Source organism: Rhineura floridana, chromosome 3, assembly GCF_030035675.1.
Source record: "Rhineura floridana isolate rRhiFlo1 chromosome 3, rRhiFlo1.hap2, whole genome shotgun sequence".
NCBI lineage: Eukaryota > Metazoa > Chordata > Lepidosauria > Squamata > Rhineuridae > Rhineura > Rhineura floridana.
In genome coordinates, this window is record NC_084482.1 from 191,765,197 (window position 1) to 191,782,301 (window position 17,105).

Here is a 17,105-nt window from a genome sequence, read left to right on the forward strand (position 1 = left end):
CATGGAAGAACAAGCCTTGCTGAAGCAGAGCCAGCATGGCTTCTGCAAGGGAAAGTCCTGTCTCAGTAACCTATTAGAATTCTTTGAGAGTGTCAACAAGCATATAGATAGAGGTGATCCAGTGGACATAGTGTACTTAGACTTTCAAAAAGCGTTTGACAAGGTACCTCACCAAAGGCTTCTGAGGAAGCTTAGCAGTCATGGAATAAGAGGAGAGGTCCTCTTGTGGATAAGGAATTGGTTAAGAAGCAGAAAGCAGAGAGTAGGAATAAACGGACAGTTCTCCCAATGGAGGGCTGTAGAAAGTGGAGTCCCTCAAGGATCGGTATTGGGACCTGTACTTTTCAACTTGTTCATTAATGACCTAGAATTAGGAGTGAGCAGTGAAGTGGCCAAGTTTGCTGATGACACTAAATTGTTCAGGGTTGTTAAAACAAAAAGGGATTGCGAAGAGCTCCAAAAAGACCTCTCCAAACTGAGTGAATGGGTGGAAAAATGGCAAATGCAATTCAACATAAACAAGTGTAAAATTATGCATATTGGAGCAAAAAATCTGAATTTCACATATACGCTCATGGGGTCTGAACTGGCGGTGACCGACCAGGAGAGAGACCTCGGGGTTGTAGTGGACAGCACGATGAAAATGTCGACCCAGTGTGCGGCAGCTGTGAAAAAGGCAAATTCCATGCTAGCAATAATTAGGAAAGGTATTGAAAATAAAACAGCCGATATTATAATGCCGTTGTATAAATCTATCGTGCGGCCGCATTTGGAATACTGTGTACAGTTCTGGTCGCCTCATCTCAAAAAGGATATTATAGAGTTGGAAAAGGTTCAGAAGAGGGCAACCAGAATGATCAAGGGGATGGAGCGACTCCCTTACGAGGAAAGGTTGCAGCATTTGGGGCTTTTTAGTTTAGAGAAAAGGCGGGTCAGAGGAGACATGATAGAAGTGTATAAAATTATGCATGGCATTGAGAAAGTGGATAGAGAAAAGTTCTTCTCCCTCTCTCATAATACTAGAACTCGTGGACATTCAAAGAAGCTGAATGTTGGAAGATTCAGGACAGACAAAAGGAAGTACTTCTTTACTCAGCGCATAGTTAAACTATGGAATTTGCTCCCACAAGATCCAGTAATGTCCACCAGCTTGGACGGCTTTAAAAGAAGATTAGACAAATTCATGGAGGACAGGGCTATCGATGGCTACTAGCCGTGATGGCTGTGCTCTGCCACCCTAGTCAGAGGCAGCATGCTTCTGAAAACCAGTTGCCGGAAGCCTCAGGAGGGGAGAGTGTTCTTGCACTCGGGTCCTGCTTGCGGGCTTCCCCCAGGCACCTGGTTGGCCACTGTGAGAACAGGATGCTGGACTAGCAGGCTCTTCTTATGTTCTTATGTTCTTATGATTGTTCAACCACTCTGGAAACTATGTTCTCAATGTGGATGTAGGAAGCCAAGATGACAGTCGCACTAAGGAAGTTATGAGCGGTATAATAGAAAAACACTGTTATTAGTTTGGAGGTTGAGATTTCTTTGAGTCCCCTTCATGCCTGTAACCTTGAAAGTGAAGTTGGGATATGCAAGCAAGAAATCTGCTCTATCGGTCAAACTAGTTTGCTTTGTTAATCTAATAGTTTAGCCAGTGAATTAATGGACTTATTGAATGGACAATCTGCATATCTAAAGAGTTGTGGCCAAGAGAGATCTTGTGGCTATTGGAACTGTTTTCAGGGAGAGGCCTCCTCTCCCCCATCCAGGAGCTAAGGAGAGGTTTGTGCATTTTAGTCTCGCCTTGCTTGGGGTGAAGCTGGAAAGACTGCTCCGTGGTGCCTCCCTACAAGCCTGATGGAAAAGCAAGATCTGTTGGACTGTTAATGCTGTGAACCTCTCCATGTTAAGCTCAGGTTGTGTATATGTGTAAATAAACCGTATCTCAAAAAGACACCACAGTCACCGCTGACTTTCTTTCCAAGGAAACCAAACCTTGGGTAAGCACAGGAACCCTTAAAGTCTTGCACCACTCAGAGATTGGGGTCACATGCAACAATGCTTTCAAAAAATCTCTGGAAACACTATTTGAGAAGAGGGGAGTTTGAAAGCACACCCACCTGTGTGTACAAACAACACAGATAGCAGCTGCTGCTTTAGATTACTTTATTGCATGAAGGTGCATACAATTGCAAATTGCAGTGTACAAAGACCATTGTGGGGGAAAAACAACTCCTGTTGGTTTCAAAGGTTACATGTATACACAGTCAGATTATTGGTTTAGTGTTGTCAATGCTGACTGGTAGCGGCTCTCCAGGATTTAGATTTGGAATGCTCTATCTGAACCTAGGACCTTCTGCAAGCAAAGCAGTTGCTCTACCACTTAGTTATAATCCTTTCCTGAAAAATGAGATGTCAGAAGAGGAATTTGAACCCACACCTCCATTTGGAGACCAGAACACCCAGATCAGGGAAGGTATGAGCCTTAAGTCTGGCATCTTAGACCACTTGGCCATCCTGACATTCACAAGCTTTTCAAACTGGAATCCAACCAGCTACCTAAGGATAACTCCTCAAATATTGTACTATCCTCCACCCTACCACATGAGCTATCAAAGGAGCATTTTGAACAAACCACTTAATTGAATGTCTGGGCTATGCTGGTGTATGGGCACATTCAAAGCTGCTGGTCTCCAGCAGACTGTTTGGGTGACATTGCTGGTTGTTAAAGTGCATGGGAGAGTGGGAGGGGAGCGGAAGTTGCAAAGCAGGAGATTTGGAATTCACCTGGCTGTTCCTCTATTCCTGAGACCACTTCTAGGCAGTGGGAATCCCACATTCCTTTCCCTAGGAGACATATATGCAGGCGCTGGCAAACTGTTGTCACGCCCTCACCATACATTTGAAGCACACTGAAGAAAGCACATGGCTTTCCCTAAAGCATCCTGGGAAGTGTAGTCTGTTAAAGGTGCTGGGAATTGTAGCTAAGTTGTATCAGACAACTTTTGCCATCTGCAGTGCTCTTTGAACGTACAAATATTTGGTTTTAATGTCTGGTTTTATGATGAATTTTTTATGGTTTTACCGCTTCATATTCTGTTTTTTGTTTTGTTTTTCTGTACATCTCTTAGAAATGTGAATAATTAAGCAGTATATAAATGTCATAAATAAATAACTGAAAGCTGCCTTATACAAAATCAGACCTCTTGGTTTTTCTTGCCTAGTCTTGCCTCCTTTGATGTGCAGCAGTACACCAGCATCTCAGCAAAGCTCTTTCTCAGAACCTGACATCTAAGTGGCAATTGCAAGGACAGTCATACTACCCTGAATATGCCAGATCTTGGCTGCTAAGCAGCGTCAGGCTTGGTTAGTACTTGGATGGGAGACCACTTGGGAATACTGGGTGCCGTAGGCTTGGAGGAAGGCAATAGTAATCCTTTCTGAATACATCTTGCTATGAAAACCCTGTGAATATTTTTTTTTTAATTCATAGGGTTGTCATAAGTCGTAATCGACTTGAAGGCATATAATAACAAGAAGCAAGGACGGAATTCAGGACCTCCTGCATGTAAAGCATAGGCCCCATCCTTAAGAACATAAGAGCCCTGCGAGATCAGGCCAAAGGCTGTTCTAGTCCAGCATCCTGTTCCCATTCCTATGGGAATCCCAGAAGCAGGACCTGAATGCCCTCTCTCCACTTGTGATTCCCAGTAATATCCAGAGGCAAACTCCCGCTGACAGGGAAGCAGAACATAGCCATTGTGGCTATTATTAGTATTAGTATTTATTCAATTTATATCGCACCCTTCCTCTTGAAGGAGGCCAGGGCAGCAAACATATCAATTCTAAAACAAGTTTTAAAAGCATTCTAAGAACAGTTAAAAACATTATCTCAACCATGATCTCAGGGTTGCCAGGAACAGCGTCTCTCAGCCACAAAATGCCTGGGTAAATAGGAATGTTTTTAAAATTCTTCCTGAAAGTCAATAATGAGGGAGACAGACACACCTCATCAGATAGGGCATTCCACAAGTGGGGATCCCCCACCAAGAAGGCACTGTCATAGGTCAACACCAACCGGGCAGCCCCCAGTGGCAGCACCACCATGGCCTCACCTGCCGATCCTAGACTAGTAGCTGTTGATGCTGTTATCCTCCATGAATTTGCCTAGACCTCTTTTAAGAGTACCTAAGTTGGTGGTCATCACTACATCTGATGGTAGTCAGTTCCACAGTTTAACTATGTGCTATGTGAAGAAATACTTTATTTTGTCTGTCCTAATCTTCCAACATTCCGTTTCATTGGATGTTCCTGAGTTCTAAAGTTATGAGAGAGGGAGGAAAATTCCCTTGAGCTATATATACAGTATATATAGCTGCAGGTGGTGAAAGAAATGGCACTCTCTACGTGCTCTGAGGAACTTTATAATCTTACTTCATATTGGATTATTTAAAAATAGAGCATGGGCAGAGACAGGAGAAAGCAGTGCCAAATGGGCATAGTTAGAGGTGGAGCTATGAGACCAAGACCAGCAAATGAATACAAAAAAAGTTACATTGCTGATATGCAACTAACAGTACAAGGTAGATCAGCCTTCCCCAAATTGGTGCTTCCCAAATGGACTACATTTCCCATCATCCCAGACCATTGGCTATACTGGCTGGGGTTGATGAAAGCTATAGTCCAAAACATCTGGAGGGCACCAGGCTGGGGAAGACTACTGTACAGTGCACAGGTTGGTAGAACACCAGCACACATCCAGTGTAGTCCTGGCCCATGGATTTGTGTTTTGGCCCCTCTGAGCTTTGACATCACTAGTACACCCTGACACAAAATAAACTGGGTAGGGCACTGCCACAGTTGATGCTATAGGAATTACCAAGGCTACTAGGTGCAATATCACCATATCCCTTCATTTCCAGCCTAAACATGTTTACTGGTTCAGCTATTTCTGCTGTAGGTTCATGTAAATTTTGCAGCAGCCAATGGAGGATTTCATCCCAATGCAAATCCCAGCTTCGGAGAAGTAATTGTTCATCATGATTACAGCAGGGGAGTGTTAGCCAATCAGGTTATTGATCACCAATTATTGATCTGTTTTTGTTTTTTGTAATTTTATGGTTCAAGTGCCTGATTGTACTAAAAAGATGTTATACAGCTGCCAGTCACCACCACCCATATGCCCTTTTTATAGACCCAAGAGGAGACAAACACAAAATGCCTTTTAAATGCTTTATATTGATTAACACAATTCTTATAAGCAATAATTCAGCACATTCTGCTTTAATAATCTACCACCTTAAGCAAATACCATACAATCCCAATACAGCACGGACCTTGCTAGCTGGTTGTTCAGCCGAGATAGTACGCAAGAACCTTATCTACTACTACTAGCTACTAGCCATGATGGCTGTGCTCTGCCACCCTAGTCAGAGGCAGCATGCTTCTGAAAACCAGTTGCCGGAAGCCTCAGGAGGGGAGAGTGTTCTTGCACTCGGGTCCTGCTTGCGGGCTTCCCCCAGGCACCTGGTTGGCCACTGTGAGAACAGGATGCTGGACTAGATGGGCCACTGGCCTGATCCAGCAGGCTCTTCTTATGTTCTCACCAAGCCAGGGGTTGTTGAGGTCAGATGAGGTATGATCTCTTTGTGTAGTGGAGTCCTAAAGGTTAACATTGGAGTTTTTCTATTTTTCCCCTTCATAATACCTTACCTGGGTGGGCCCCACCTTATCTATAACTCTGGCATGTTCAAAGCGCACAATCAACTCATGCCTCTCTTGTATGCCATGCCTTCTTGGCACTATCTTGTTATCACCAGATGCACAATCAAACAGGTGTGCTGTTTTTGCTGTGCTGTCACACCCTTCTCCATATCACTTTATTACCAGCCCTTAACATGTTTAATAGTTTTACTATCTCTGCTTAGCACTTGAAACTGCACTTAGCCTATTAATTCTACTATCAGCTGTTCAAAATAGCTGTGCTTCTGTTAAACTATCTTAGCTACTTCATTATCTAAATTCCCCTCTTCTATATTTACATAGTTCTATATTCCTTAGCTTCATCAATTCATATTTATATCCTGTATTAAAGCCTTTGTCATAGCTGGGTATTTGGTCCAATATTGTTATTTACAGGTCCTGTCAAAGAGCATCTTTCTGGGATCCTTTAAGGTTTCCCCAATAATACACATAAAGCAACACAGGGCATCAGGAGCAATGGGTTCAGGTCAGGCCTACTCCGATGATCCCATTATTTATCACGCACTTCAAGGTAATGATATTTGCATTTTTAAAAATCATGAACATTACATGTAATGAAGGTGTAGTTTGGCCCTGATCATAAATACTGACAGGATCCCTGAATTCTGTTGTCCCTCTTGAGCCCTCTCATCCTGCAGATGATGCCAGGAGCTACTGACATCAGAGGTGACCACTGAGAGTAATTTTTTGCTTTGTAAGTTTTGCCGAGTGTAGGAACAGTTTAGACCAATATTCTGGTGTAGTATTCTATTTTCGTTTTGCTTGTGCATACTTGCTGTTTCTTCCCTTTAACCTGCTTTCAGAAATCATAAGAACATAGGAAGCTGCCTTATACCTAGACTATTGGCTCAATATTGTCAACACTAATAGGCAGCAGCTGTCTGAGGTTTCAGACAGGGAACCTTTCCTGGCTCTACCTGAACCTAGACCTTCTACAAGCAAAGTAGTTGCTCCATCACTGAGTTATGCCTGTTTCCTCAAAAAAAAGATGCGTCAGTGGTGGGATCTGAATACACACCTCCCCTTACAGACTCGAACCCCCAAAACAAAATTGTTCTGCATTTTTGCCTGCCACCTGGAAATGCTTTCAGATATTTTGACTTGTCCTGATTTGAAGCTCCTATATGCCCAGATATTCCTTTAAGTGGTCTTTCTTCTTTTGCAGAGTGCCTTAGAATTCCTCTTTGTCACTCTGTTTGATCCTAGACTCCTGCTTCCCAGATGCAAGGTGGATTTCCTTTGCTGCCCTCAGCCCTGACTTTATTGTGGTGTCCAGCCAGCCATGCAGCCTGGAGGTATGTTCCCCAGCAAAATGGAGTCTGCCTTCTGGCTGCCGGAGAGGCTCACTATAATCTGTAAACTGGTAGGGAGTGAAAGTAGCATAGCCAACCATGGAATATTTATCTAGGCTCCACCGCTTTATTACTGAGGAGCGACAGAAAGTCTGGAAGTAGTCTTTGGGCAGCTGGTGGATGGCAGACAGGTCATCCATGACAATGCTAATGATGTCATCATGGTCGAGAGCCAGAAAGAAACGCGAGTCATCACTGTGGACATAGGAAGCCAAGATGACCCCAATCCCACTAGAGAAGTTACGAGCAGGGTAGTAAATGAATCGGGATGGGCGATCAGTTGTGGACTTCCCACCACAGATATTGTCATCTTCCCAGAATTTATGAGTGCAAGCAAGGAAGATCTTGGTGGCGCTCCTGTAGTGGAGAGATCGCAAGGCATTGGTTTTGTTATGTGACAGGGGTGGGTCAAAATAGATGCGCCGCGTGGCCCTTGCTGAGGAGGTGATAACTGCATAATCAGCTGTCAAACTCAGCAATGTTTTCTCTGGCGTTTGATAAATCACAGTGACTCTGTTGCCCCTCTGCTCTATCCTGACCACCCTGGCACCGAAATATACAGTGTCTGGAATGGTTCTGTAAATGGCTCTTGGAAGCTGATCAAAGCCTCCTACAATTTCATCAAACCTGCAAGATATAAACAAAAACGCATATGAATGGACAGGAGACAGACCAGTACTATTCACATGTTTTTTTAAAAAGAAATCACAAACATTATACGTTATGGGCATAATTCCGTTACTCACTATCCTGGGAGTTCCTGGGAATCGCAGGTGGGAAGAGTGCTGTTGTGCTCAGGTCCTGCTAGTGGACAGGGGCATCTGGTTGGCCACTGGGAGAACAGGATGCCGGGCTAGATGGCCTGATCCAGCAGGGCTCTTATTTTATTTATTTATTTATAATTAAATTTATATGCTGCCCTTCCTCCCAAAGGTGCCCAGGTAGGGAAACAGCAATTGATAAAACAATCTAAACATACCTAAAACATCTTAAGAGTAATTCCAATAAAGATGCAAACTGTGATAAAGGTGTCTATTTAACAGGCTTGTTGGAAGAGGAAGGTTTTCAGTAGGCACCAAAACAAAAGACAGAGATGGAGCCTGACTAATATTTAAGGGGAGTGCATTCTAAAGGGTGGGTGCCACAACACTAATGGCACGATTCCTACATTGTGTCTAATGGACCTCCTGATAGGATGGTATCTGCAGGAGGCCCTCACCTGCAGAGCATAGTGATGCGACTGGGTATATAAGGGGTGAGACAGTTTTTCAGATATGTTCTTATGTTCTTGCAACTTGATGCTGACTTCATTGCAAGAAGTATGAACATATGTCCTTACAATCTAGAGGTAGAAATGGACCCCAAAGCCATCTAGTCTAAACAAGACCAGATTTTATTTCTGCTAGCGTAAAACCTCCATAATTTCCACCGATGTGTATCTCTGCTTACCTCCTTGTATAAGAGAAGATAGCATCGCCTCTCATACTTTCAACGAAAGACTGGTAGTAGCCAGCATCTTCATTTAGCAAGTCCCCAATCATCTGGATAGCTCCACGGCTCAGGTTTGCTACCTTAACTAAATACTCCTGTTAGGGGCAAAGAGTTCCAGGCCTCATAAACAACATATGACACAATATTGCCTTTAATGATGATGGAGAGAAAAGAAGCTGGGCTATTCCATCACTTCTGCTGAAAGACTGGCTGACTTTGACTTTCCTTCAACGCTTTCCTAGCAGCAGTCAATCCATCAGGCTGCACAAGAAGGAGAGTGGGGAAGCAGGGCCACTCTATGCTGAGGAACCTGCACCATTAGGTTCCTCACTTTGCCAACTATTATCTGTTGGAGACCAGGGCTGCATACACACTAGAGATGTCATCTGTTGGAGACAGGGCTGCATACATACACCATACATTTAAAGCACCCCCCAAGAATCCTGGGAACTGCAGTTTGCTAAGGGTGCTTGGAATTGTAGCTCTGTGATGGGTAAACTATAGTTCCCAGGATTCTTTTTTGGGGTGGGGGGAGGATGTTCCTAAAATGTAGACAGTGCACGCATTTGGCTCCTGCTCTCCCTGAGTTCTTTCCATTCCAACTGGTCATTTTAAGAACTACTATGTAACATTAAGAACTGGTGCCTTAGTTTGCTTGTTTTCTTCTTGTTCCCTCCCCATACCCCTTTTGTGTTGTGTCTTTTTGTGTAGTGTGAGTAGCAACTGTCTTGTTTTGATTGACATTATGCAAGCCATTCTGGAAGACTTTTCAGCTGAACAGTGAAAATATTTCAAATTAATAAACAAAGCACCTCATCATGACAAAAAACTATGGATCTTGCAAGCTGCTAAGACAGCTAAATGCCTCACCCTCCAACGACAGAAGGGATGTATGCAACTGTAGATGGAATAACTTCTGGAGGTTTTGGCAGTCAAAGTATTAATCATATTTAACAGAAGTAACACTAGCATTAAATTCAGTCTGAATTTTTAAAGCTCATCTTCCCCCACTAACATAAAATAAAATCCCGAGTATCTCTTGTGGCTTGTCTCACTTCCTTTCCCGCCTTCTTTTTCTCTCCTTCTCTTTGGTTGCTTCCAGATGACCTGTTTATTGAGCATTCATCCTGATTTGTTTGTTTGGAGGTTACACAGCATTGCATCAAGCAAGTGTTCTCCCACAGTTTCTTGTGCGTCTCTCTGGCGCTTTCCTAATCACAAGAGCTCCAAATCAACTCTACCTGTGCAATCTTAATTTGCCACTGTGACTGAGGTCACACACCATACATTTCAAGCACATTCAAAGCACAGTTCTTCCCCCAAAGAATCCTGGGAGCTGCACTTTGTTAAGGGTGCTGGGAACTGTAGATCTCTGAAGTGTAAACTACAGTTCCCAGGGATGGGGTGGAGAGAAATTACTGTTAAAGTGGTATAAATGTGCTTTAAATGTATGGTGCAAATGTGACCTGAATCCCTCCCAAAAATAGCTACAGTCTGGAAACACCCTTTGTCTGTCATTCTCTTCTGCGTTTGCTGAGTTTGGGATGGGGTATCTAGGAAGGTGGGTTACTACTGTAGGTTTGTGTTATATTCTAATGACATAACATAAGAGTGTCAATAAAGTTCTATATTTCCTTCCAGAGAAGAAACTACTTTAAAAACCATGCTTCAAAAATGGTAAAAATAACTCAGCAGTAGCTACATTTGCTTTTTTCTTTAGAAATAAAATGGAGCCTTGTATAAATTGCTTTTAAATTGCTTTTTAAAAATGTGTTTTTAAATTTGTATATTTGTTTTTAACCAGTGAGCCCATGAGAGTTCGAACCAAGCAGGTCCCTCGTGGTTACAAATGCGTTACTTGGCCCCTGACGAACTAGGTTCCCCAGTGAAACCATCACTTCCATTGGAACTAATGAAAGTTGGTTCAGGCCCCTTTTTCTCAAACGTCTGCACAATCATACCAGATGACCTTGTAAGTTTACCTCTATCTGACTCGATGAACTGACAGAGTTATTTACCACAGTTACGAAAGCCCACTGACACCCAAATCCATGAGGGTAGCCCCTCTTTGACAAGCAAGCAGATTGGCCCTCCTCATCCGGACCTAACTTACCTTTCCTGGAACATTGCAGGTTGGAACAACAAGGCTAGAGACAGAGATTTTATAAACTTTTTACAAGCATTTGACATCCTCTGTTTACAGGAGACCTGGATCACTGACCAGGAATCACTTTCATTACAAGGTTATAAATCCTGGACGAACCCGGCTATCAAGACCGCAGCGAGAGGTAGAGCTTGTGGGGGCATTGCAACTCTAATAGCTACATCACTGAACGTCCTGGTAACTGTCCCGACTGAACATCCCCCAGATTTCTGTTTGCCATTAATAATTTCGTTTACCGATAGCCATTCCATATTATGTTTGAATGTTTATTTTCCTCTGTCCCATGCTCAGAATTGTGCCCAGAGTTGGACGCTCTTAGGGAACTATCTAGAAAAACTCACATGTGCTTACCCGTCACACTTGTTAGTAATTTGCGGCGACTTAAACGCTAGACTGGGACACTACCCATCCATAGACGAACTAGTAGGAGTAACTCTTGATGAATACCCTATTCTCCCTAGAGAATCAAGGGACATAACCATAAATCAAAATGGAAAATCTCTGTTCTGCTTTCTGATTAGCTTTCAGCTGATCTGTATAAATGGAACATATCTAGATTCGTCTAATGGCCTATACACCTTTATTTCAAGCAGAGGCGTCAGAGTGGTAGATTATTTTCTAGGTTCCCCTCTTCTAATGCCCCTAGTTAAAGATCTTTCGATAATAAGCAGAGCGGACAGCGATCATCTACCCTTATGCTTAACGTTACGTGACCCCAGTCTATACACACGTCCATGCGTTTTTAAACCATTCCTTGATAGTATCTCTGGCTCAAGACGTATCAAATGGTCTGCGGACATTGAAAAGGCAGTCAAGCAAACCTTAGAATCAGCTCCAGCCCTTGACCTACGCAACCGGGCCATTTTAGCGACCGGGGACATTGTAGGACTATATGAAAAAGCGATTTTACTCTTAAAACCTCAGATATCCACCACTTGTCTCAAAACCCCAAGGGGATTTACCAATGAGTGGTTTGATTGGGAGTGTAGATCAATGAAGAGAGAGTTGTCCACCCAAATTAAAGTAATAAGACGAAATCAGTCAAATGAGGCAATCCAACGTTTACTCCAAATAAAGAGGTACTATAAGAAGCTTATACAGGACAAGAAACACCAATTTTACGTAAACAATTGGAGGGAATTGGAACTAGCCCACAGCAAAGGTAACGACACGCTTTTTTGGAAACTTGTCCAGGGGGGAAATTCTCGCTGGGAAAATGTCCCAATCCCTCCAATTTTACCGGAGTCATGGGTATCTCATTTTAGTTCCATATTTGGAGCCTCCTCGTTAACCCTCTCACTATCTACTCCAAGCCCACCAGATCTCCCTAAATGGCCTCCGGTTACAAGTGCAGAGATCGGCCATTTAATTTTGACCCTTCGCAAAAATAAAGCACCAGGGGAAGACTTGATGCCACGGGAGATCTTTTTGATGGATATAGCATGGTGGGGTCCTGTTCTAGCAGCCCTTTTCTCCCATATTAACACCACAGGAGATTTTCCGCAAGGATGGCGTACCAGCATAATTGTTCCCATTTTTAAGAAAGGGGACCCAGCAGACCCCTGTAATTACAGGCCTATTAGCCTACTTGACATTTCGGCTAAGCTCTACGGGCGCTTCCTGATTAACAAATTAGTGGAATGGGATGCGAAATACTAGATCATCCACCAAGAACAAGCCGGATTTAGAAAAGGCAAGTCCACCAGGGATCAAGCCTTTATTTTACATCATTTAATAAATAAAGTTGCGAAAGGGTCGGGTACATCTCTCTACATAGCCTTTATAGATTTCGCAGAGGCATTTGACTCAGTCGACAGGGAAATTCTCTGGCACAAGCTGGACCAGTCAAATGCCAATAAGAGACTGGTGTGGCTTATTAAAACCCTTCATCAATCCAACGTCTCTAGAGTCCGGCTAGGAAGAAATGGGGCTCTATCCTGTAACATTCCAACCTCCGAAGGTGTGAAACAAGGGTGCATACTTGCTCCCTTTCTTTTTAATTTTTTTATAAACGATATAATTCCCTTATTATCTGCACCTAAGTTTTTCCCCCCCGCAGTAGGCACAAAAAAAATTTCTGTATTATTATATGCTGATGATCTGGTTCTATTTTCTCTGACCAAAATTGGCTTAAAAAGATTGTTGACCCACTTAGAGGAATATTGTAAAGTACAACATTTACAGATTAACCAGGCAAAATCAAAAATCATGGTCTGTGGCAGGTACAGGAAGGCCAAAAATAATTGGACACTGAGTGGGGCCACAGTGGAACAAGTCCAGTCCTTTAAGTACCTTGGAATTTCCTTTACCAACACACTTTCCTTGAAAACACAGGCGGAAGCCATTAAACTAGATTCCGCCAGATCCCTAGGTCAAATAAAAAAGTTCTATTATACCAGAGGTGGCCAACTAATCCCCCCTATGTTAAAAATCTATAGAGCCGTAGCAATCTCTAAAATTGTCTACGGGGCTGAAATATGGGGACACGCCCTTAAACGCATGGTAGAGCCACCCCAAAATTCCTTTTTAAAACAGCTTTTGGGCCTTCCGCGGGGCACCCCCTCGGCACAAGTCAGAGCAGAGCTGGGTATACATTCATTAACCGCAAAAACGGACCTGGCAGTCTTAAGATTTGGGAGGAAAATACTCCTGATGGAGGATTCCTCCTTAGTCAAATGCTGCTGGCATGAACAATTACTTAAAGGGGGTTGGGCTCAACCTACGAAACTGTTAATTGACTACTACAACCTGTCAACTCAAGACCTCAAATTATTCTCGCCAAGGGAACTTCGTAACTGGGTCTTTAATTTTGACGAGGTCCAAGACAGATCCATGATAATGAGAGCTCCATTCTCGACTTGGTTCCCCGGTTTCAAAATAAACCACTCTGTCGCCTCTTACTTAATTACCTTTCGTTGCCCCCCAAAACACAGAGCCTTCACGGAGTTAAGGTTTCAGTCAATGCCCACTGCTTTTCTTGAGGGCAGATACAAGGACCTCCCAAAAAACGAACGTTTTTGTATCTGTGGGAACAAGGCGATCGAGGACCTTGCCCACTATATGTTCTACTGCCCCCTCTATAATGGCCCTCGAAAGAAATTTCTAGACCCTTTTATCAAGCCCAGGATGGGCCTCGGCCCAGAAACCATAATTATAGACCTTCTGGCAGATCATTATAAAGAGGTTACCTTGGCGATGGCCAACTTCGCCTTGGCAGCGAAGCATATTAGAGCCCAACTTGTCAAAGTAAATAGTTCAAATTTCCCAACTTTTATAGCCAAGCTATGATGATAAAAATGTGTTTTACTGAAATGTTTTATTGTGTTTTTAAATTCAATATGTAATGGCCAACGGCTAGAAACATTAAAGATTACTACTACTACTATATTTGTTTTTAATGTTTTTAATTGTTGTAAACTGCCCAGAGAGCTTCGGCTATGGGGCGGTATATAAATGCAATTAAATAAATAAATAAAGTTTCTATAAAGTCACTCTGAACTTCACATGTTCGAGCCATTGTTTCAGGAAATGTTCATTTTACCTTGGTTGAGTAGGTGTCATATTTAGCCAGCACATAGCTACAATTGGTCCTTTTCACCTCTTCTGCAACCTGGGATGACCACAAAGAAAAAGTCAACATTAAAAAAAGGTAATATAAGTGGTGGGAGGTACAGAAATGGAAATGAACTGCCTTCAAGTCGATCCCGACTTATGGCGACCCTACGAATAGGGTTTTCATGGTAAGCGGTATGCAGAGGTGGTTTGCCATTGCCTTCCTGTGAGGCTGAGAGGCAGTGACCGGCCCAAGGTCACCCAGTGAGCCTCATGGCTATACGGGGATTTGAACCCTGGTCTCCCAGGTCATACTTCAGCACTCAAACCACTATGCCACACTGGCAGGGAAGTATCTAATTAAAACTACATAACACAAAGAAACAATTTTAAAAATCACTATTCTTTTTGTAGAAAAGTTCCTAGAAGATTACCTTGATGTCTTTAGCACTGTCACATCTCTGAGAAAAAGGAACAAAAACCTACGTCCTGAGCACCAATCTGTGCAATCTGATTTTCAGGCCCACACTAGAGCAGATACCAATTACATCCTTTGCAACTGGATGAATTTTTTTTTTTAAGGGTCTAGGTTAGGAACCTGGCATGGGATACAGGGAAAGCTTTCCAGGTGTTGTTGAACTACAATTCCCATCAGCTGTGCTGGCTGGGACTGATGGGAGTTGTAGTCCAACATCTGGAGGGCACCAAATTTGTGAAGGCTGTTTAACCTTTGCTCCTTCCTGTACCTGCTAGCTGCATGGGCAATAAAGCTCCCATTGGAGTGAATGAGAGCTTTCCCTCCAGTGGAGACATTACCTTACAAGAAACATTGGGATGGGAGTTTAGAGATGATCCCTGAAGAATGGGGTGAGGGGGTGGAACCTGGCTGACTGGAGGAGCTTGAGGGGAAAACGTGGTGTTGTATCTGCTACTTAATAAAACTACCTTGTTAACTGTTGGCTCTATATACTGAACCCAAACATATTACATGGTGTCAGCAGTGGAGGCTACAAGGCTTCTGAAGCAGTGTGTAGCTTTCTTCTGCCGGGGCAGCTGAGTGCTGTAGGAAAGAAGGACCCCACCCGGAGGCCTGGTCTCAATTTAACAGCAGCAGAACCACAGGCTTCCTCAGCACAAAGGTCATTATGGAACGTTTACAACCTCCATCAAGCCTGAAAATGTCTGGGAATATTGCAGAAAACTGGAGAAAATTCAAGCAAAGATTTGAACTCTATCTGGCAGCCACACGGGCTGAAGGGAAACCTGATATAGTAAAATCATGAATACTGTTACGTGTGGTGGGGAAGCAGCACTGGAGATTTAGAATAACTTTCAGTTTGCAGAGGGAGAAAACATGAAGTTCAGTGCAGTAATGGCAAAATTTGAGGAATATTGTATACCCAGAAAGAATGAAACATTTGAAAGGCACAACTTCTTTATGTGCATGCAGAAAATGGATGAAAGTATAGAGCAATATGCTACAGAGCTAAAAACCTTTAGCAAGACCTGTGCTTTTGGGACCCTAATAGACTGTCTGATCAGAGACACTTGTGGCATCAGGGAAAATGCAGTAAGGGAAAGCCTACTACATGAAGAAGATCTCACATTAGAAAAAACTCTCAATATGTAGAGCAGCAGAGGTAGTGAGAGGCCAAGAGAAAGAACTGAGGCCAGTTGAAGAGACTGTCTGTGTACTAAGCAACCCGCAACAGGGACAGCAGAACCCAGATCAGAGAGTGTAGCAGCCACCTAAGAAAGCTCCTGGGAAAGGAAATGGGCTTGGGCCAAGCTTGCAGAAACTGTGGCAGGCAGCATGGTCAGAAACTGTGTGCTGTGTTTGGGAAGGTCTGTTACAACTGTGGCAAGCACAACCACTTCGCAAAATGTTGCAGGTCACAAGTACTGAAATCCCCAGTGCATGCTGTTGAGCAGATGCAGGAGGAGCAGTTTTTTATGGATGTAGTGGAATCATATACAGAGAAGGGGAAGGACTGGAATCTGCCAGTGGAAGTACAAGGAACAGTGGTGTCCTTTAAGCTCGAATCAGGTGCTCGGGTTAATGTGTTGCCTGAACAGGATTAAGAAAGACTCCAAGTCAGGCCAAAAATACATCCAACAAGTATTAAACTGGAGTGAAGATACCGGAAAAGGGACACTGTATAGCCAACATAGATACAAAGACCATGTGTACAACCTGGCATTTATTATAGTTCCTAAACAGGTGACTCCAAATCTGGGTTTGGCAGCATGTGAAAAGCTTCATCTGATTAAACGGGTACTGGCCATGCAAGCCAATGTGAAACAGGAATATGAGGCATTGATATTCAGTTATCACGATATATTTGAAGGACTTGTCTGTTTACGAGGTGAGCATACAATCCAAATAAATAAATAAGTTTCCCCAGTGATCCATCTGTGCAGAAAAGTGCCTTTTGCACTTTGTCACAAACTCAGAGAGGAGAGATGGAGGCTGTACAGGTCATTGAGAAGGTTGAAGAACCCATAGAATGGGTGAGCTCTCTAGCGATTGTAACGAAACCTAATGGCAAGTTATGGGTTTGTCTTGATTCCAGAAGCCTTAACAAAGCTATAAATATGGAGCATATCAAACTTCCCACTAGGAAGGAAATCATGGCACAATTTGCAAATGCTTACTTTTTTAGCAAACTTGATGCCTCCTCTGGCTTTTGGCAGTTAAAACTCACAGAGGACAGTTTTAAGCTCTGCACATTCAGTACCCCCTTTGGGAGGTATCGCTTTCTGTGGCTCCCATTTGGTGTAGCTCTGCACCCGAA

At 43.2% G+C, this 17,105-nt stretch overlaps 1 protein-coding gene across 2 annotated transcripts in view; it reads right to left on the reverse strand.

The window, feature by feature from the left end:
- Positions 1-3,109: 3,109 nt before the first annotated feature.
- Positions 3,110-17,105, reverse strand: part of LOC133380860 (L-amino-acid oxidase-like) — a 47,671-nt gene continuing 33,675 nt past the window's right edge. For both annotated transcript variants that reach the window (XM_061619007.1, XM_061619008.1), the window contains 3 exons: positions 14,300-14,368; positions 8,553-8,689; positions 3,110-7,730 (listed from right to left, as the gene is read on the reverse strand). In XM_061619007.1, coding sequence (XP_061474991.1) covers positions 6,923-7,730; positions 8,553-8,689; positions 14,300-14,368 — 1,014 coding nt within the window. In that variant the 3' untranslated portion in view covers positions 3,110-6,922. The remainder of the gene's footprint in view (positions 7,731-8,552; positions 8,690-14,299; positions 14,369-17,105) is intronic.